The sequence below is a fragment of the Chlorocebus sabaeus genome, chromosome 17, assembly GCF_047675955.1.
Source record: "Chlorocebus sabaeus isolate Y175 chromosome 17, mChlSab1.0.hap1, whole genome shotgun sequence".
NCBI lineage: Eukaryota > Metazoa > Chordata > Mammalia > Primates > Cercopithecidae > Chlorocebus > Chlorocebus sabaeus.
Window position 1 is genome coordinate 43,373,075 of NC_132920.1, and position 21,517 is coordinate 43,394,591.

The 21,517-nt window shown below is 48.0% G+C and overlaps 1 protein-coding gene and 1 pseudogene across 1 annotated transcript in view; one reads left to right on the top strand and one right to left on the bottom strand.

The window, feature by feature from the left end:
* Positions 1–12,302, top strand: part of PTK7 (protein tyrosine kinase 7 (inactive)) — an 82,086-nt gene extending 69,784 nt beyond the window's left edge. The window contains exons 18-20 of the mRNA XM_007972503.3: positions 9,423–9,574; positions 10,376–10,554; positions 11,298–12,302. Coding sequence (XP_007970694.1) covers positions 9,423–9,574; positions 10,376–10,554; positions 11,298–11,458 — 492 coding nt within the window. The 3' untranslated portion in view covers positions 11,459–12,302. The remainder of the gene's footprint in view (positions 1–9,422; positions 9,575–10,375; positions 10,555–11,297) is intronic.
* A 7,463-nt stretch (positions 12,303–19,765) lies between these two features.
* On the bottom strand, positions 19,766–20,725 carry LOC103221473 (small ribosomal subunit protein uS8-like; annotated as a pseudogene).
* Between the last annotated feature and the right edge of the window lie 792 nt (positions 20,726–21,517).

Sequence of the window (21,517 nt, forward strand, 5' to 3'; positions counted from 1 at the left end):
CACTCACAGAGCCAGTGAATCCTCACAGAGCCAGGTGTGGCCCCAAGGGCCCTTGGGAATGCAAAATTAAAACAGGCATCAGCTAGGTGCAGTGGGAGGCTAAGGCAGGAGGATTGCTTCAACTCAGGAGTTTGAGACCAACCTGGGCAACATAGCAAGACCCGGTCTCTATAACAAATAAAAAGGTAACCGGGCACGGGGGCGTGCCTGTAGTCCCAGCAACTTTCAAGGCTGAGGAGGAAGAATTACTGGAGCCCAGGAGGTTGAGGCTGCAGTGAGCCATGATTGCAGCACTGCACTCCAGCCTGGGCAACAGAGCACAATCCTATCTCAAAGAAGAAAAAAAAAATGGACAGGCATGTTGCCCTTGGGGCACTTATGATCTAGCGGAGAGATTAGGTACATGAGTATGACCTGTGCCTTACAGACTTGAGGTAAAACAGAAAGCAAGTGGGAGGCCTTAAGAGATGTTGAAGACACCCATGTCCTTCAGGTGGACAGATGGTTGTGGTTAACAAAGAAGTTTTCCTAGTAGAGAAAACCATTTAAGTTTAGTTTGCAAGGACAGGAAGTAGTTGAATGGCAGGAAGGGAATGGCTTCAGGAGTCAGGGGAGTCAAGGTGGGATTCTCTGGCTGGGTTGAGACATAGGCTTACAGGAAGTCAGTTACCTTTGTCATGTGATCTAAGGCACTCTATTTGACTGCAAATCATTACCATCTTTGCTAAACATCTTTTTCACACTTTTTTTTGCCATAGTGTCTTAAATATGATGGGGGAGCTTTAATAAGTTGGGTTCTACACTCTCCAGGGACAATACTCTGCATTACATAGAGAGGATGCTTTAAAAAAAAAAAAAAAAAAAAAAAGCAGGGCGCGGTGGCTCACACCTGTAATCCCAGCACTTTGGGAGGCCAAGGCAGGTGGATCACAAGGTCAGGAGTTCGAGACCAGCCTGGCCAACATGGTGAAACCCCATCTCTACTAAAAATACAAAAATTAGCCAGGCATGATGGCAGGTGCCTGTAATCTGAGCTACTTGGGAGGCTGAGACAGGAGAATCACTTGAACCCAGGAGGCGAAGGTTGCAGTGAGCCAAGATTGTGCCATTGCACTCTAGCCTGGAAGACAAGAGCGAGACTTTGTCTCAAAAAAAAAAAAAAAAAAAAGAAAAATGCAGGCCAGGCATGGTGGCTCATACGTGTAATCCCAGCACTTCGGGAGGCCGAGGCGGGCAGATCACTCGAGGCCAGGAGTTCGAGACCAGCCTGGCCAACATGGGAAACCACGTCCCTACTAAAAGTACAAAAAGTACCTGTGCATGGTGTCACGTGCCTGTAATTCCAGCTACTCGGGAGGCTGAAGCAGGAGAATAGCTTGAGCCTGGGTGGCGGAGGTTGCAGTGAGCTGAGATCTTGCCAGTGTACTCCAGCCTGGGCAACAGGAATCAAACCCTGTCTCAAAACAAAACAAAAAAAAGTAGATTTCTGGACCATGACTCAGAAGGAGGGAATTAGAGAGTATTTAAGAGTGAGGTCTGAAGACCTGAATTTTTCAAACAAGCTCTCCAGCTAATTCCTAAGCTCATTAAAGTTCAAGGAGCCCTGGTGGAGACTAGTAGCTTTGAAATGCTTTTTGATTATAATCCCTTTTAGGAAATGCATTTTAAGATGGTACGGTAGTATATGCCTGTAATCCCGGCTACTTGGAAGGCTGAGGCCGGAGGATCCCTTGGGCCCAGGAGTTTGAGGCCAGCCTGAGTGACATAGCAAGACCTGCATCACTTAATAACAAAAAAGGAACGCATTTTACTCATGATCTAGTATGCAGGCTCATGTAACTAAAATTAAACTTTCACAACATTGTGTTTGATGTGCTTGATGTTTTCTTTTTTTCTTTTCTTTTTGAGACAGAGTCTTGCTCTGTTGCCCAGGCTGGAGTGCAGTGGCGAGATCTCGACTCACTGCAAGCTCTGCCTCCTGGGTTTATGCCATTCTCCTGCCTCAGCCTCCCGAGTAGCTGGGACTACAGGCGCCTGCTACCACGCCCAGCTAACTTTTTGTTTTTTAGTAGAGATGGGATTTCACCATGTTAGCCAGGATGGTCTCGATCTCCTGACCTTGTGATCCACCCACCTCAGCCTCCCAAAGTGCTGGGATTACAGGCGTGAGCCACCGCACCCGGCCAACACTTGATGTTTTCTATCCTGTCCTCTTTCTATTTATTTTTATTTTTTTTGTAGAGATGGGGGTCTCGCCGTGTTGCCCAGGCTGGTCTTGAACTCCTGGGTTCAAGTAATCCTCCTGCCTCAGCCACCCAAAGTGCTGGGATTGCATGCATAAGCCACCATGCCCGGCCTCTTTTCTATCCTTTTTTTTTTTCCTCAGTCCACTAAACTGGTTTCGAGACCCATGTGGGTCTCGATCAGCAGTTTGAAAAGCACTGCTTTTGAGGATTCCATGAAAATGAAAATTCTTGGGGAAGATGAACTAAAACTTGTAGGTACTTTATTGTGCTAATTATGTAGTGAGCTGCTCTGTCACTTTATACTCCTAGGACCTAGAACAGAAGGGGGAAAACTTAAATATTCTAGGGAGGTGGAGTGGTAGGCAGGGTGTTTCCTGGCCAGCTAGAGTTGGAACCAAAGTGCCATATTGGGTGTGAGTGGGCTGAGGGGAGCCTCAGGAGGATTTTAAGAGAGCAGTGAGGTAGTGATAGAAATCAAAGACATGGGTCCTGGGTGTTGGCATAATGGTAGGTAATGCCGTCTAGAGTAGCTGATAAGACGATGTCAGAGAGCTGTAGTTTGTAATTGCTCCGTGGATCACCTGTGAACTAATGATGCGATGAGAAGCAGGATCAGCTTAGCACACCTGGTGGACCACGCTTTATGCAGTCAGATGCCGTGGCAGGAAACAGAAGGCCTCTTGTGAGAAGATCTCAGTAGCATCACAGTGGGTTAGCCAGAACATGGGCAAACCCCTGGGGTGTTAAAATTGGAAAGGAAGGGGTGGGTCTGATCTTTACCAAAGAATGGGTCTTTTATAACAGTATTTGAGAATTAATCCAGTGGCTATCTGATGGCATCTTGCCCAGCGTCAAGGAAACACCTAATTGGCTTGAGTCTAACAGAATTCTCTTTTACTGCCCTTGCTTAGCCAGTATTTCCGGAAGCACCACCTCTCTGGAAAGATAGCAAGCAGTTACCATGCCAAGTCCACCCTCTTCTGTTTACCTTGACTAGCAGTAGATTGTTTAGCTTGTGAGCCAGATCAGAGAGAGCAGGCCGAGGGGACTCACAAGTCTGATGAAGGCACGTTACCAAAACCTTTGCCTGCCGCTTACAGAGAATCAAGCAAGGTTGGACAATGCCCTGGGATTTTGAAACCTGAAGTGGAGTTGGCTGTGTTTATGATGGCCACTGAAGCAGCCCGGCCCCTTTACCACCAGTGCACGTGGGGCGTTCTGAGGACGGTGCTCCAGGGGTTATTTTAGAGATGTAGACTCAGCTTTTTTTTTGAGACGTAGTCTTGCTCTATCACCCAGCCTGGGATGCAGTGGCACGATCTCGGCTCACTGCAGCCTCCGCCTCCCAAGTTCAAGTAATTCTCCTGCCTCAGCCTCCCAAGTAGCTGGGACTACAGTAGCCCACTACCATACCGGACTAATTTTTGTATTTTTAGTAGAGACAGGGTTTCACCATAATGGCCAGGCTGGTCTTGAACTCCTGACCTTGTGATTCACCCACCTTGGCCTCCCAGAGTGCTGAGATTACAGGTGTGAGCTACTGCACCTGGCCAGACTCTGCTTTTCATGGAGACCCCAGTGTACTTCCCAGAGAGGCCCAGAATCCTGGCAGGCTATCCACCCGCCATCTTCTTTTTTTTTTTCTTTTTAAGACAGAGTCTCGCTCTGTTGCCCAGGCTGGAGTGCAATGGCGCGATCTCGGCTCACTGCAAGCTCCACCTCCTGGGTTCACGCCATTCTCCTGCCTCAGCCTCCCGAGTAGCTGGGACTACAGGTGCCCGCCACCACGCCCAGCTAATTTTTTTGTATTTTTAGTAGAGATGGGGTTCCACCGTGTTAGCCAGGATGGTCTCAATCTCCTGTCCTCGTGATCTGCCTGCCTAGGCCTCCCAAAGTGCTGGGATTACAGGGGTGAGCCACCGTGCCCAGCACCCCTCCCTTTTTTTTTTTTTTTTTGAGGCAGAGTCTCCCTCTGTCGCCCAGGCTGAAGTGCAGTGGCGTGATCTCAGCTCACTGCAAGCTCCACCTCCCAGGTTCACGCCATTCTCCTGCCTCAACCTCTTGAGTAGCTGGGACTACAGGCACCCACCACCACGCCTGGCTAGTTTTTTGTTTTTTTTTTTTTTTTTTTTAGTAGGGACGGGGTTTCACCATGTTAGCCAGGATGGTCTCGATCTCCTGACCTTATGATCTGCCCACCTCGGCCTCCCAAAGTGCTGGAATTACAGACGAGAGCCACTGCTCCCAGCCCACCCACCCTCTTCTTTAACCTTCCTCACTGGTTACACGTTTAGTTGAAAGCTATCCTGAGATTTTGTGTCTTCACTGTTGATAAAGAAATGTACCAAAAGTAGCCAGGCACAGTGGCTCAGGCCTGTAATCCCAGCACTTCAGGAGGCCGAGGCAGGCAGATCATTTAAGGTCAGTTGGAGACCAGCCTGGCCAACATGGTGAAACCCCGTCTCTACTAAAAATACAAAAATTAGCCAGGCATGGTGGCGCGTGCCTGTAGTCCTGCTGCTTGGGAGGCTGAGGCACAAGAATTGCTTGAACTTGAGAGGCGGCAGTTGCAGTGAACTGAGACTGTGTCACTGCACTCCCGCCTGGGCGACAGAGTGAGACTCCGTCTGGATGAGGTTTTTCCCAACTCTAATTACGTCATTCATTTAGCACCTCTGCATTAATGCGCTGCCTGTTAGAGCTTGATCAGGCAGCACTGATCAAGATGATGATGGGAATGTACCATATCTGTGCTGGTCAGTACAGTTGTCACTAGCTTCATATAGCAACTGTACACTTGGAATTTGGCTAAAGCAGCAGCAGAACTGAATTTTGTTTTGTTTTGTTTTGTTTTGTTTTGTTTTGTTTTTTAGAGACAGTCTTACCCTGTTGACCAGGTTGGAGTGCAGTGGCAGGACCTCGGCTTACTGCAGCCTCCGCCTCCTAGGTTCAAATGATTCTCCTGACTTCGGCCCCCTGAGTAGCTGGGATTACAGGTGCGTGCCACCACACCTGGCTATTTTTTGTAATTTTAGTAGAGATGGGGTTTCACCACGTTGGCCAGGCTGGTCTCGAACTCCTGACCTCAAGTGATCCGCCTGCCTCGGCCTCCCAAAGTGCTGGGATTACGGGCGTGAGCCACCACACCCGGCCTGAATTTATTTTATTTTATTTTATTTTATTTTATTTATTTATTTATTTATTATTTATTTATTTATTTATTTTGAGATGGAGTCTCACTCTGTTGCCCAGGCTGGAGTGCAGTGGTGCGATTTCGGCTCGCTGCAAGCTCCGCCTTCTGCGTTCACACCATTCTTCTGCCCCAGCCTCCCGAGTAGCTGGGACTACAGGTGCCCGCCACCATACCCAGATTATTTTTTTGTATTTTTAGTAGAGATGGGGTTTCACCGTGTGTTAGGCAGGATGGTCTCAATCTCCTGACCTCATGATCGACCCATCTTGGCCTCCTAAAGTGCTGGGATTACAGGCATGAGCCACCAACTTGGCCTGTATTTTATTTTTTGAGACAGGGTCTCATTCCGTCACCCAGGCTGGAATGCAGTGGTGCAGTCATGACTCACTGCCACCTTGACCTCCGGGGCCCAAGTGATCCTCTCACTTCAGCCTCCTGAGTAGCTGAGACTACAGGCACCCACCACCACACCTGTCTAATTTTTAAATTTTTTGTAGAGATGGGGTCTCACTATGTTGTCCAGGCTTGTCTCAAACTCCTAGGCTCAATCAGTCCTCCCACATCAGCTTCTCAAACCGCTGGAATTACAGGCCAACATGAGCTATTGTGCCAACCAGAATTGAATTTTAAACGTACTGAGTTTTAATTAACTTAAAGCCAGGTGCAGTGCCTCATACCTGTAATCCTACCACTTTGGGAGGCCAAGGTGGAAGGATTGCTTGGGCCAGGAGTTTGAGACCAGCCTAGGCAACAAAGTGAGACTGTCTATAAAAAGTAAAAATAGGCTGGGCGTGGTGGCTCATGCCTGTAATCCAGCACTTTGGGAGACCGAGGCAGGGGGATCACTTAAGGGCAGTTCAAGACCAGCCTGGCCAAAATGGTGAAACCCCGTCTCTACTAAAAATAAAAAAATGAGCAGTGCATGGTGGTGGGTACCTGTAATTCCAGGAAGATCACTGGAACCCGGGAGGCGGAGGTTGCAGTGAGCCTAGATAGTGCCACTGCACTCCAGCCTGAGTGACAGAGTGAGACTCAGTCTCTAAATAAATAAATAAATAAATAAACAAATAAAATTAGCCAGGCATGGTGGTGTATGCCAATAGTTCCAACTACTATGGAGGCTGAGGTGGGAGGATCACTTGAGCCTGGGAGGTTGAAGATGCAGTGAACTGTGATTGCGCCACTGCGCTCCAGCCTAGGCAATAGACACCCTGTCTCTCAAAAAACAAACAAAAAAAAAGTTTTTAATTAAATTTAAATAGCCACATGGGGATAGTGGCTACTGTATAGGATAGCACAGATTTAGACTTTTTTTTTTTTTTAAACTTTATAGCTTTGTTTTTAAAAACTTTTTGATTGGAACCCACATTAGCAAAAAGTATATTTTGCATCACAACCCAATACACACATACGTATATATTTTTATTTTTTATTTTATTTATTTTATTTTTTTAAGATGGAGTCTTGCTCTTTTGCCCAGGCTGGAGTGCAGTGGCGCGATCTCGGTTCACTGCAACCTCCGCCTCCAGGGTTCAAGCAGTTCTCCTGCCTCAGCCTCCTGAGTAGCTGGAATTATAGGCGACTGCCACCACACCAAGCTAATTTTTGTATTTTTAGTAGAGATGGGGTTTCACCATATTAGTCAGGCTGGTCTTGAACTCCTGACCTCATGATCCACCCACCTCGGCCTCCCAAAGTGCTGGGATTACAGGCGTGAGCCACCGTCCCCAGCCCTATATTTTTAAGATGAAAACATTTCATGAATGATGTTCATATTAAGTGTGATGCACTCTATTTTCTATTCCCTTTTTTTTTCTTTAATGCTGGCTAAGATTCCCTAATTTGGTTTTATGACATACAGATTGTGACCATAGTTAGCAAACCACCAGTGGAGGCAGTGGGGCCCACAGGGATGTCACTGGCCAGTGCCCAAGAAAACCAAGAAGAGATGTCTTTGGAGTGTCCCCTCTCATAGCATTCGGGCTTGGCACCTCTGCTGGCCGTCTTGTGACCTCTGGGAGCCAGGCAGGAGAATCTGCTCTGAGCTAGCCAGGGATGCTGAAGGGCCAGCTCAGTAGCCAGCAGTCCCACCTCTGTGCCAACTGTTGGGCAGACAGTCCATCAGCAGTGATGTGACCCAGAGAGGCGGCTGCAGTGGTAGGGAAGTGCCAGGCTTTGGCACTAGCCTCGCCATGGGCGCCTCGAAGAAGCTGAGGCTGAGCCCTGCCTCACAAAGCACGTGTGGGGAGAGGCAGCCGGCCTTGTGTGCCCACAAGGCCGGTGCCCACCCAATGGCCCTTCCCCTTCTCTGTGAATAGGTGGTTTCTTATTTGCACTAAGTGACCTGGCCGCAGCACCCCATCAAGAGCCCTGCTTCGGCCAGCCCTGTTATATTCCACCAGCACCCACTGTATATGGCACGTGGTAGATACTCAGTTTTTTTTTAAAAAAGAGATAGCATCTCACAGTGTTGCCCAGGCTGGCTTTGAACTCCTGGGCTCAAGCAATTCTCCCACCCCACCCTCTTGAGTAGCTGGGACTGCAGGTGCCTGGCTTCAATTTATATTTGTTCAGTGCATTCATATATACTTTGGAAATGTTAATGTGGCCGGGCGCGGTGGCTCACGCCTGTAATCCTGGCGCTTTGGGAGGCCGAGGCGGGTGTATCACGAGGTTAGGAGTTCTAGAGCAGCCTGGCCAACATGGTGAAACCTCATTTCTACTAGAAAAAATACAAAAATTAGCTGGGTGTGGTAGTACGTGCCTGTAATCCAAGCTACTTGAGAAGCTGAGGCAGGAGAATCGCTTGAACCTGGGATGGGGAGGTTGCAGTGAGCCAAGATCACGCCACTGCACTCCAGCTTGGCAATAGAGCAACACTCCGTCTAAAAAAAAAAAAAAAGTTATTATAGTTTAGTTATGTTTCATGTATAGTGTATAATATATTCACATTGGCTCAAAATTCAACAAAGAGTATTAGTGAATGAAAAATCTCCTCAGCTCTCTTACACTTTGGAAAAGAGTTGGGCATTATTTTGTATCGCTAGAGATATTCATATTCTAGACTTCCTCTTAGGTCTCTTAGAGAAACTCATACATGTGTACACTTATAAAAGTGTTCATAACACTGTTCTGAATAGCCCCAAACTGGAAACAACCCATTGGCATTAGAATTAAAGTCTGAGGCCGGGTGCAGTGGCTCACGCCTGTAATCCCAGCACTCTGGGAGGCTGAGGCAGCCTGATCACTTGAGGTCAGGAATTCAAGACCAGCCTGACCAACATGGTCCTTGTCTCTACTAAAAATACAAAAATTAGCTGGGTGTCGTGGTGGGCACCTGTAATCCCAGCTGCTTGGAAGGCTGAGGCATGAGAGTCACTGGAACCCGGGAGGCGGAGGTTGCAGTGAGCTGAGATCATGCCACTGCACTCCAGCCTGGGCGACAGAGTGAGAACCTGTCTCAAAAACAAACAAAACAAAACAAAACAAAAGCAGGGCATGGTGATGGACACCTGTAGTCCTAGCTGCTTGGAACACTGAGATTGGAGGACTGCTTGAGCCCAGTTTAGAGGCTACAGTGAGCTGTGATCGTGTCACTGCACTCTAGCCTGGGTGACAAGCAAGACCCTGTCACTTGAAAATAAAAAATACCAGCTATGATTTCTGCCCGCTCACTTTTCACTGGACAGATCGTTGCTATGTGTGTGTCCCTAGGCCCATGTGGCACTCACTTAATCTGGCACTTGCTGTGTCTTAGCATGGTGTCAGACACTTTAATTTGCTTAATTCAGTCTTCTAACAACCCAGGAAGGCAGGTACGTTTATTATCCCCATTTTACAGAGAAGGAACATGCGGCTATCGTGCTTCTGGGCTTCCTACGCAGCACACCAATAGCGTTGAAACCCTACCAAGGGTTGTGTTGAGGGTGGTCAGCTTGACGCCTAGTCCTGGGCTGCTCTCACAGGCCCCTTTATCTCTCCAGGTGGCCCTGTGCACCCAGGTAGCCCTGGGCATGGAGCACCTGTCCAACAACCGCTTTGTGCATAAGGACTTGGCTGCACGTAACTGCCTGGTCAGCGCCCAGAGACAAGTGAAGGTGTCTGCTCTGGGCCTCAGCAAGGATGTATACAACAGGTAGAAGGGCATGCGTGGGGTGGGGGCTCCCCATTTTTTCCCAGAGGGTGAGGGGCAGAGGACAGATAGTTTAGGGGGTAGTGGGAAAGGGTTTAGTCCCTGCTTAGTCCAAAGTTGGAGGGCCTGGGATAGGAAAGAGCTTTCTCATCCTTTTTCCAAAGGTGCAGCAGGGTTCCCACCCAGTGCACACTCTTGGTGGTTGTACAATATCTCTAGTGATTAAAAGAATAAATAAATCTTTTTTAAAAATAGGCAAATATGATAAGGATTTATATGGCTCCCTCTGTAACTTCCTGAATTCAGTCATTATTATTTCGAAGTCTGAGACTTATGCCTCAGTCCCCCTGCCAGAGCTTGCTCTAGACAGCCTATGTGGGCTCTGCAGCGCTGCCGGGAACATCCCCTCGAGTCCGCCTGGTTTCAGGTCACCCCCATTTGTCTGACTATAGCTGTAGTGAGGATTGGTTTATCACTAATAAAGCTCTTTCCATTTAATGGTTTTTAGTTTTTACATTTTTACAACCAATATAGAAAGTACGTATGACTATTAACTTTTCTGTTAACATTTAGGCAAAGTTTGATTCTTAATGGAATTTTTTAACCGTCAAACCCCATGTGGTTACCTCCAGATTTTGTCTAGTGTACTCCCATGCTCAGCATACATGTGACCAATTTCTTGGTGTCTGTATGTAGAAGAGCTGGGCCCTGGCTTGGGGATGAGTTCCAGATGGGGGGATGAGGCTGCAGTGCCAGGCCGCGCTTCCCACCCCACCTAACCCCTGGGTTGCTTCTCTCCTGCAGTGAGTACTACCACTTCCGCCAGGCCTGGGTGCCGCTGCGCTGGATGTCCCCTGAGGCCATCCTGGAGGGGGACTTCTCTACCAAGTCTGATGTCTGGGCCTTCGGTGTGCTGATGTGGGAAGTATTTACACATGGAGAGATGCCCCATGGTGGGCAGGCAGATGATGAAGTGCTGGCAGGTAGGCAGCCGCACTGCTCGGGGATGATTCCAGATGGGGCCTGCTCAGGGCCCCAGGGCCGGTTCCGCCTACCTCCCCTCTCAGGGCTGCTACTGAGCAGGCACACAGATATGACCACTCTGGTTGTTAAAATACTGCAATACTTTTTTTTTTTTTTTGAAACGGAGTGTTGCTGTGTCGCCCAGGCTAGAGTGCAGTGGCGTGATTTCCACTCACTGAAACTTCCATCTCCTGGGTTCAAGCAATTTTCCTGCCCCAGACTCCCTAGTAGCTGGGATTACAGGCACGTGCCTCCACGCCCAGCTAATTTTTGTATTTTTAGTAGAGACGGGGGTGCTTCACTATGTTGGTCAGGCTGGTCTCAAACTCCTGACCTCGTGATCCACCCGCCTCGGCCTCCCAAAGTGCTGGGATTACAGGCGTGAGCCATCATACCCGGCCAGAAATACTGCAATACTTCTATATTGTTGGTAGATAGCTTTTGCCCCCAGTGCCCACTCCAGCCACTCTGACGCCTGTCCGCCGACCCACTTCAGCTCCTGTGCATGGACCCCGTCTTACCAGCTGGAGTGAGCGGGGCCAAGGCAGTCATCTTTTTCCGTTGCGAGTACCCACCTACTACTGGCCAGCATTGCCCCAGAGGCATCCTTGGGGGGCTGCTTGTATGAACTGCAAGCTCCACAAAGTGTTGAACAAGTTGTTGAATGTTTTGGCCAACAGTGCACCTGCTGTCTTCCCTATAGATTTGCAGGCTGGGAAGGCTAGACTTCCTCAGCCCGAGGGCTGCCCTTCCAAGCTCTATCGGCTGATGCAGCGCTGCTGGGCCCTCAGCCCCAAGGACCGGCCCTCCTTCAGCGAGATTGCCAGCACCCTGGGAGACAGCCCCGTGGACAGCAAGCCGTGAGGAGGGAGCCCAGCGGGCTGTGCCTCAGGATGGCGTGGGCAGGGGAGGACATCTCTAAAGGGGAGCTCACAGCATGATGGGCAAGATCCCTGTCCTCCTGGGCCCTGAGGCTCCTACCCTAGTGCAACAGGCATTGCTGAGGTCTGAGCAGGGCCTGGCCTTTCCTCTTCCTCACCCTTATCCTTTGGGAGGCTGACTTGGACCCAAACTGGGCAACTAGGGCTTTGAGCTGGGCAGTTTTCCCTGCCACCTCTTCCCCTATCAGGGACAGTGTGGGTGCCACAGGTAACCCCAATTTGTGGCCTTCAACTACTCCCCTTGACCAGGTCCAACTCTGCCACTCATCTGCCAACTTTGCCTGGGGAGGGCTAGGCTTGGGATGAGCTGGGTTTGGGGGGAGTTCCTTAATATTCTCAAGTTCTGGGCACACAGGGTTAATGAGTTTCTTGGCCCACGGGTCCCACTTGGGGGTCTAGACCAAGACTGTAGAGGACACAGCAAGTGAGTCCTCCCCACTGTGGGCTTGTGCACACCGACCCAGACCCATGTCTTCCCCACCCTTCTCTCCTTTCCTCATCCTAAGTGCCTGGCAGATGAAGGAGTTTTCAGGAGCTTTTGACACTATATAACCCGCCCTTTTTGTATGCACCACGGGCGGCTTTTATATGTAATTGCAGCGTGGGGTGGGTGGGCATGGGAGGTAGGGGTGGGCCCTGGAGGAGATGAGGAGGGTGGGCCACCCTTACCCCACACTTTTATTGTTGTTTTTTGTTTGTTTTGGTTTTTTTTGTTTTTGTTTTTGTTTTTACACTCGCTGCTCTCAATAAAGAAGCCTTTTTTACAACCTGTTTCTGAGATTCATTTTCTGCTCTTGCTCGTGGAAGATGTTCCTTCTTTCCCCACTGATCAGAAAGGGCTGTGTAGGGGCCGGGTGCAGTGGCTCATGCCTGTAATCCTAGCACTTTGGGAGGCTGAGGCTAGTGGATCACCTGACATCAGGAGTTCGAGACCAGCCTGGCCAAAAAGGCAAAACCCGTCTCTACTGAAAATACAAAAATTAGCTGGGCATGGTGGCAGGTGCCTATAATCCCAGCTACTTGGGAGGCTGAGGCAGGAGAATCGCTTGAACCCAGGAGGCATAGGTTGCAGTGAGCCGAGATCACACCACTGCAGTCCAGCCTGGGAGACAGAGCGAGACTCTGTCTCAAAAAAAAAAAAGAAAAAGAAAAAGGGCCATGTGCTTTCATGGAGTCTGGTGGGACTTGGACAGGATGAACCGGTAGATACTGGTTCTTCTCTCCAGTTTGCAGGCAGGTGAACATGCAGGCATGAAGGAGGCAAGATCACCTGTTGTCTGTGCAACTCTATGCAGCCCTCTGTCACCTAGACGGGCCTAATTCTTGAGCTCAGATGGGGAGGGTATAAATGTGAAGGGGAGCAAGTTAGAGTAGGATTGGAGAAGGAGCTAGTGACAGACTCAGGTCTCTGAGTCCTTTCAAGACCCTAGGAGGGAAGCGAAGTAGGTAGAACCAAGCAGAGAAATGGTGCTTAATGCCTGGATCTTGTGTCATCATTTATCCTCTGCCTCATTCCAGTAACTTCAACCTGGTTCACCATCCAAAAGAAATGAGTCCTGAACTCCAAAACTGCTCTAGTTCCTTCACTCCTCACCAAACTTCTGAATAATAAAAATAACAGCAGGCCAGACATGGTGGTTCACACCTGTAATCCTAACAATCCTAACACTTTGGGAGACTGAGGCAGGAGGATTACTTGGACCCAGGAGTTTGAGACCAGCCTGGCTAACATAGTGAGACCCTGTCTCTACAAGAAATTTAAAAATTAGCCAGGTGTGATGGCATGAACTTGTAGTCATAACTACTGAGGAGGCTGAGGCAGGAGGATCACTCGAGCCCAGGAGTTTGAGGTGGCAGTGAGCTATGATCACAACACTGCACTCCAGCCTGGGTGATCAAGTGATATCCTGTCTCAAAAAAATAAAGATAAAAACAGGCTGGCCGGGCACAGTGGCTCACGCCTGTAATCCCAGCACTTTGGGACCCGAGGTGGGTGTATCACGAGGTCAGGAGTTTGAGACCAGTCTGGCCAATATGGCGAAACCCTGTCTACTAAAAATACAAAAGTTAGCTGGGCGTGGTGGTGCACACCTGTAGTCCCAGCTGCTTGGGAAGCTGAGGCAGGATAATTGGTTGAACCCGGGAGGCGAAGGTTGCAGTGAGCCAAGATTGCACCACTGCACTCTAGCCTGGGTGACAGAGCAAGACTCTGTCTCAAATAATAATAATAATAACAGGCCACAGGCACAGTGGCTCATGCCTATAATCTCAGCACTTTAAAAGGCTAAGGTGACAGAAATGCCTGGGCAACATGGCTAGACTCCATCTCTACAAAAAATTTTTTAATTAGCTGGGTGTGGGGCCGGGCGCAGTGGCTCACACCTGTAATCCCAGCACTTATGAGGTCAAGAGATAGAGACCATCCTGGCCAACATGGTCTCTACTAAAAAATATATATATATATAATTTAGCTGGGCATGGTGCATGCATCTGTATTCCCAGCTACTCAGGAGGCTGAGGCAGGAGAATCGCTTGAACCCGGGAGGTGGAGGTTACAATGAGCCAAGATTGTGCCACTGTACTCCAGCCTAGCGACAGAGTGAGACTCTGTCTCAAAAAAATAAATAAAATAAAATTTAAAAAAATAGCTGCGTGTAGTGGAGTATGCCCATGGTCTCAGCTATTCTGGAGGCTGAAGAGGGAGGATCTCTTGAACCCAGGAGGTTCACACCACTGCACTCCAGGCTGGGTGACAGAGCGAGACCCTGTCTCAAATGAAAAAAAAAGAAGAAAATAATGTTTTTGAAGACTTGCTCTGCACTAGTCACTTAATATGCCTAATCTCATTTAATCTCTGCCAACTACTCTGTTAACCAGATAAGATTATTTCCATTTCACAGATTAGGAAACTGAGTCTCAAGGGAAGTCAGGTAGTTTGCCCATGGTTACACAGCTTAGTAAGTGAGCCATAGTTGCCAGTATACACCATGCAATGCATCCTTCAGATGTGTTGAAGTGGGGAAATTTTTTCTAGTGCAGTGTTTTTCAAACTCTGGGTTGCAACCAGCATTAAAAAAGAAAAAAAGGGGAAAAAAGAAACATAATAGGCATATCAGAATACATTGTATACTTTTTTTTTTTTTTGAGACGGAGTCTTGCTCTGTCCCCCGAGCTGGAGTGCAGTGGTCGGATCTCAGCTCACTGCAAGCTCCGCCTCCCAGGTTTACGCCATTCTCCTGCCTCAGCCTCCTGAGTAGCTGGGACTACAGGCACCAGCCACCTCGCCCGGCTAGCTTTTTTGTATTTTTTAGTAGAGATGGGGTTTCACCATGTTAGCCAGGATGGTCTCGAACTCCTGACCTCGTGATCCGCCCGTCTCGGCCTCCCAAAGTGCTGGGATTACAGGCTTGAGCCACCGCGCCCGGCCTACATTGTATACTTTAAGGGGAATTGTTGTTTTACAAAATGTTATATTTGCTGCATATATGTATATATTGGATAGTATGTTAGTTAACTGTTGGATGGTGATACTGCATAGTAATCTCCAAATCTTACTAGCTGACAAGATTTTTTTTTCTGACTCATGTATCTGCAGGTTGGTGAGGGTTGGCTGATTTTGGCTGTGCTTGGTGCCAGGCTGGAGGTCTGGCTTAGGTCTAGTCTGCTGGCACCCAGAGCATGTTCTTATGCAGTGGCAGAGTGCAAGAGGTCAAGCCAAACCATGCAAGCACATTTCAAACCAGTCTGAGCTGGCACCATGGCATGTGCCTGCAGTCCCAGCTACTTGGGAGGCTGAGGCAGGACATTCACTTTAAGCCCATGAGTTTGAGGCTGTAGTGTGCAATGATTGTGCCTGTGAATAGCCACTACACTCCAACCTGGGCAAAATAGACCCCATCTCTGAAACACACACACACACACACACACACACACACACACGTCTGTTAACATTTTATTAGCCAAAGCAAGTCACACAGTAAAACCCAACATCAACACCGGTAGGACCTGCTGCAAAGTCACACAGCAAGGATGTTGATGTATAATTCCAACAGAAGGTGTGAAGAGTTGGGAGCAATAATCTAATTGACCACAGGTTGCAATGTAAAAATGATTTCTGACTGGGTTGCATGCAGAAATATTTGAAAGGCACTGCTCTGGAAAGTCATTAATTACTAAATCCTCTTCTAACTCTTGTTCTTCCTTGAGCAGTCCATAGTGGCTAACATTGTTGGCCACACCTTCCTCTTCAGAGACTCTCCTCCCTCACCTTTTTTTTTTTTTTTTTTTTTTGAGACGGAGTCTCTCTCTGTCACTTAGGCTGGAGTGCATTGGCGCGATCTGTGCTCACTGCAAGCTCCGCCTCCTGGGTTCACGCCTTTCTCCTGCCTCAGCCTCCCGAGTAGCTGGTACTACAGGCGCCCGCCACCAGGCCCGGCTAAGTTTTCGTATTTTTAGTTTAGGGGTTTCACCGTATTAGTTAGGATGGTCTCAATCTCCTGACCTCGTCATCCACCCGCCTCAGCCTCCCAAACTGTTGGGATTACAGGCGTGAGCCACCGCGCCCCGCGCTCCCTCACTTTTTTACACTGTCAGCAGTTTCTCTGGCCAGTCCTTCTCCAGCCCTGGCTGAGGCTTCTTTTCTTTCTTCCCTCCCCTCCCCTCTCCTCCCCTCCCTTCCTCTCCCCTCCCTTCCTCTCCCCTCCCCTCCCCTTCCCTTCCCTTCCCATTCCCCTTTCCTTTCTTTGACAGAGTCTTGCACTGTCGCCCTGGCTGGAGTGCAGTCGCGTGATCTCCACTCACTGCAAGCTCCGCCTCCCAGGTTCACGCCATTCTCCTGCCTCAGCCTCCCGAGTAGCTGGGACTACAGGCGCCGCCACCACTCCCGGCTAATTTTTTGTACTTTTAGTAAAGACGGGGTTTCACCATGTTAGCCAGGATGGTCTCGATCTCCTGACCTAGTGATCCGCCTGCCTCGGCCTCCCAAAGTGCTGGGATTACAGGCATGAGCCACCGCGCCCTGCCTAAGGCTTCTTTTTCTCCTGCCATGGCTATTCTCCTGAGACTGTCATTGCCCTTCCTTTCACTCCCTCACGCCCTCCCTTCCTTCCTTCCCTCCCTCCCTCCCTCTTTCCTTCTTTCTTTCTTTCTTTTTTTTTTTTTTTTTTTTTTTTTTGAGATAGGGTCTCACTCTGTCACCCAGGCTGGAGTATAGTGGTAGATCATGGCTCACTCCATCCTCAACCCACCAGGTTCAAGGGTCCTCCCACCTCAGCTTCCCAGTAGCTGGGACTACAGGCGCCTACCACCAAGCCCAACTAATTTTTGTATTTTTCATAGAGATGGGGTTTCACCGTGTTGCCCAGGCTGGTCTCAAATTCCTGAGCTCAAGCGATCCGCGTGCCTCAGCCTCCCAAAGTGCTGGGATTACAGGCATAAGCCACCACACCTAGCCTATTTTTGCTTAATTTTATTATTATTATTATTATTTTAAGAGGGTGTCTTGCTCTGTCCCCCAGGCTGGAGTGCAATGGCTTGATTTCGGCTCACTACAACCTCCACCTCCTGAGCTCAAGCGATTCTCCTGCCTCAGCCTCCCTAGAAGCTGGGATTACAGGTGCCCGCCACCACACCCAGCTAATTTTTTTTTGTATTTTCAGTAGAGACAGGGTTTCACCATATTGGCCAGGGTGGTCTCAAACTCCTGACCTCAAGCGATCCACCCACCTCAGCCTCCCAAAGTGCTGGGATTGCAGGCATGAGCCACCGCGCCCAACCTATTTTTGCTTAATTTTAAAAGAAAAATATAAAAGTCATATTGATGGTCAAACAAGTCACATGGTACAAACTTATATAAAGAAAAAAAACACACCCCTGTCCTCCCAAACCTTACTCTCCATAGGTAAGCACTATTAGTGTTTGGTTGTGTGGCTTTCCAGACTTTTCCTGGGCACAATGACTCATAAATTCTTTTCCATTACTTCTAATGCTGCCATCGCAATTGGTACCCTCTTTGCCTCTGTGCAAAATGATAAATCCCTGGGTAAAGGTTAATTCCAAATGAAAACAGATTTAGGATATTTTGATAGTATTTTTTTTCTTTTTTTGAGACAGGGTCTTACTCTCACCCAGATTGAGTGCAGTGGTGCCATCACGGCTCACTGCAGCCTGGGCTCAAGCGATCTTCCTGCCTCAGCCTCCTTAGTAGCTAGGACTACAGATGTGTGCCACCGTGCCCCAGCAATTTTTTTTTTGTTTTTGTTTTTGTTTTTTTTTTTTTGAGATAGAGTTTCACTCTTTCACCCAGGCTGGAGTGAAGTGGCACGATCTTGGCTCACTGCAATCTCTGTCCCCCAGATTCAAGTGATTCTCCTGTGTCTCAGACTGCTGAGTAACTGGGATTAAAGGCATGCACCACCAGGCCCGCCTAATTTTTATATTTTTAGTAGAGATGGGGTTTTGTCATGTTGGCCAAGCTGGTCTTGAACTCCTGACCTCAGGTGATCCATCCGCCTAGGCCTCCCAAAGTGCTAGGATTACAGGCAGGCATGAGCCACCTTGCCTGGCTGCGTTTTGTTTGTTTGTTTGTTTGTTTGTTTTTAAAGAGATGGATTCTCAGTATGTTGCCCAGGCTACTCTCAAACTCCTGGCCTCCAGTGATTCTCCCAGCTTGACCTCGAAAAGTGCTGGGATTATAGGTGTGAATCACTGTACCCAGCCATGACAGTAATTTTTAAAAGCAATCCTTAATTTTTGTTTTGTTATTAGTTGGGTGATAAAAATCAGACGAAAGAAAGAAAGGTCAGGGTGGAATCTGTGTGGTGTGAGAGATCTGGCTGAAATTCCCATGCACTTCCAGAGGCCCTTCATGGTCTGGGGTGGACATGAGCTCCCATCTGTTGCAAGGGGCTACTCTGATCAGGCCTTTTTGGAGGAACATTTCAACTTCACATTTCAGAGCAGCCAGGCGGGAGCTTGCCTGGGCTCAATAGGCTGCATGGGGTCTATGGTAAAGTGGAGAGCAGATGCCTCTTCTGTGGCTGTCATCAGCTCCAGGTTATAGTGCTCCAGTGGGTACCTAGGCCCAGTGTTACCAAAAATTCTGATTTTTTTTGAGAGAGGTCGGATATTCAGATTTTCTTTTCTTTCTTTCTTTTTTTTTTTTTTTTTTTTGAGAAGGAGTCTCACTCTGTAGCCCAGGCTGGAGTGCAGTGGCCCCATCTTGGCTTACTGCAACCTCTGCCTCCCAGGTTGAGCCTCGGCCTGTCGTGTAACTGAGATTACAGGTGTATGCCACTATGCCTGGCTAATTTTTTTTTTTTTTTTTTTTTTTTTTTTTTTTAGTAGAGATGGCTTTTCGCCATGTTGGCCAGGCTGGTCTTGAACTCCTGACCTCAAGTGATCCACCCGCCTCAGCCTCCCAAAGTGCTGGGATTACAGGTGTGAGCCACCACGCCCGGCCAGATATTCAGATTTTTATGTAAACTCTCATGATTTTTAAATGTTATAAGGTCCAAATAAAACACCTCTATGAGACAGTTTTTGATTTTGACTTTATCCCTAGCAATACTTTTGGCTCTGGAACCTGCAGTAATCTGATAGTGTGGGTATTGGTCTCCTCCTGACTCCCTGTGGTGACAAAGGACATGAAGATGGGTCATCTCAAGCGGACAGAGAAGCTGTGACACTAACACTGGTGTGCAATGACCCAGGAGTTGGGAGAAGTTGGAGAGAGGGCAGCCTATTTGGAGGGAAGCTAAGGACTGCGTTCTTCCCAGACACGCTCCCTTATAGATGTGGCAGACAGCAGTTGTCCCTGCTGAGGGATGTCACCCCTGCATGTGTCTAAACTAGGGGACTCAAATGAAAAGGTCTTTAGAGGGCAGGTGGGAATGAAATCCCAGGGCTTTGGCTGTAATATTATGGTGCTTAGACAAAACATGACCCCAGGCATCATTTGTGGTCCCTAAAACCCTTCTGGAACCTATTTATCTGTTTGACCTGTTCTTCCTCTTGGGCTAACACATTCCATATGTTTAAGTACCTGTTGTAAAGAGTAAATTAGTGGGGGGAGGGGTGACCTCTTTAAAACTATTGGGGGCTGGGCGCAGTGGCTCAGGCCTTTAATCCCAGCTCTTTGGGAGGCGGCGAATCGCTTGAGCTGAGAAGTTTGAGACCAGCCTGGGCAACATAGGGAGACCTCATCTCTATATGACAAAAAATACACACTATATTTTATTCACTATACACACTATATTTTACTGATCACTTGCACATATTTTATTTCTGTATTTCTCAAAGTTTTTGGATTGTGACTCGCAGTAAGAAATGCAGTTGATCTTGTCATCCATTACACACATACACTGAATTATAAGAAATTGACAATATCCCACCTTCTTGACCTATAAAATGGCAATTTTGTAGGGTTCAACCTATATATAATGCAAACAAACATTTTATGTAACAATATTTGCCCTTGCTTTTTGTGATACTCATTAATTTATTCTTTTAAATGTTGATTGTAGTATACTGAATTGATATCACTACCACTACCAGTAATGACTAGGTTACAATCAACTGCTTTATTTGATCTTCATAATTTTTCAGGCAGGAATAATCACTCCCTCCCATCCTCTTAAACACGCCAAGATGCTTTATCCCTAGGATGAGGCAACTTACTCCAGGTAACTCCTATTCCTAACCACTGACCAATTACTCTGCCCTTTAGTCTTTTTTTTTTTCAGAGTCCATGAGGCATTTTATTTGTAAATATATGTATTACATCCCTAGAAAAAGAATCCCAGGATTTTCCCTCCTGTGTGTTTTCGTCTTGCTTCTTCATGGTCCATGATGCCAGCTGAGGTTGTCAGTACAATGAAACCAAACTGGCGGGATGGAAGCAGATTATTCTGCCATTTTTCTAGATCTTTGAGTTGCACATCAAATCTGGGGCTGATCACTCCACACTTGTTTAGCCTGCCTGTGAGGTTCACAGCAATTTTCCCAGCTCTGTGATCATCAATGATTTCAAATTCGCCAACGTAACCATGCTTCATCATCCAGTGAGAAACCAGACGATGACTTTGGAGCACGGCCTAATAAGCACCTGGAGTTTGCCTCTCTTTTCGGCATTGTTGGTGCTCTTGAGAGCATCAGCCAGAACATTCATGCGCACCATTGTGGCGGTGCGGAAAGATGGCGGAAAACCTTTAGTCTTTATCTCATTAAATCTGCATTAAGAATTTCATGGAATAGGCCAGGCATGGTGGCTCACTCCTGTAATCCCAGCACTTTGGGAGGCCGAGGTGGGTGGATCACTTGAGGTCAGCAGTTCGAGACCAGCCTGGACAACATGGCGAAACCCCATTTCTACTAAAAATACAAAATAGCCGGGTGTGGTGGCGGGCACCTGTAATCCCAGCTATTTGGGAAGCTGAGGCAGCAGAAGAATCGCTTGAACTGGAGAGGCAGAAGTTGCAGTGAGTCGAGATCGTGCCAGTGCACTCCAGCCTGGGTGACAGAGTGAGGCTCTGTCTCAAAAAAAAAAAAAAGAAAAAGAAAAAGAAAAAAAAATCTCATGGAATGGATAGCAACATTGATTAATATTGCGTTTGGAGTGATCAGATCACTTGTCACTTGTTTCCAGGCACAGGGCTTACCAAGAGGCAGATTCCAGATTTAAATAATTCGGTAACAGCAAAGTCCATGCTATTTTCACTGCTTTGGAGAAAAGATCCAGACCCAGAGCTTGAACCTCACTTTGCAGCACCCCAGTTCTATTCTTTAATTTTTTTTTTTTTTTTTCTGCCAGGCACAGTGGTTCATGCCTATAATCCCGGCACTTTGGGAAGCCGAGGGTGAAGGATAGCTTGATGCCAGGAGTTCGAGACCAGTCTGGGCAACATGGCAAAACCCCATCTCTACAAAAAATACAAAAATTAGGCCCAAGTGGTGGCGCGAACCTGTAGTCCCAGCTACGTGAGAG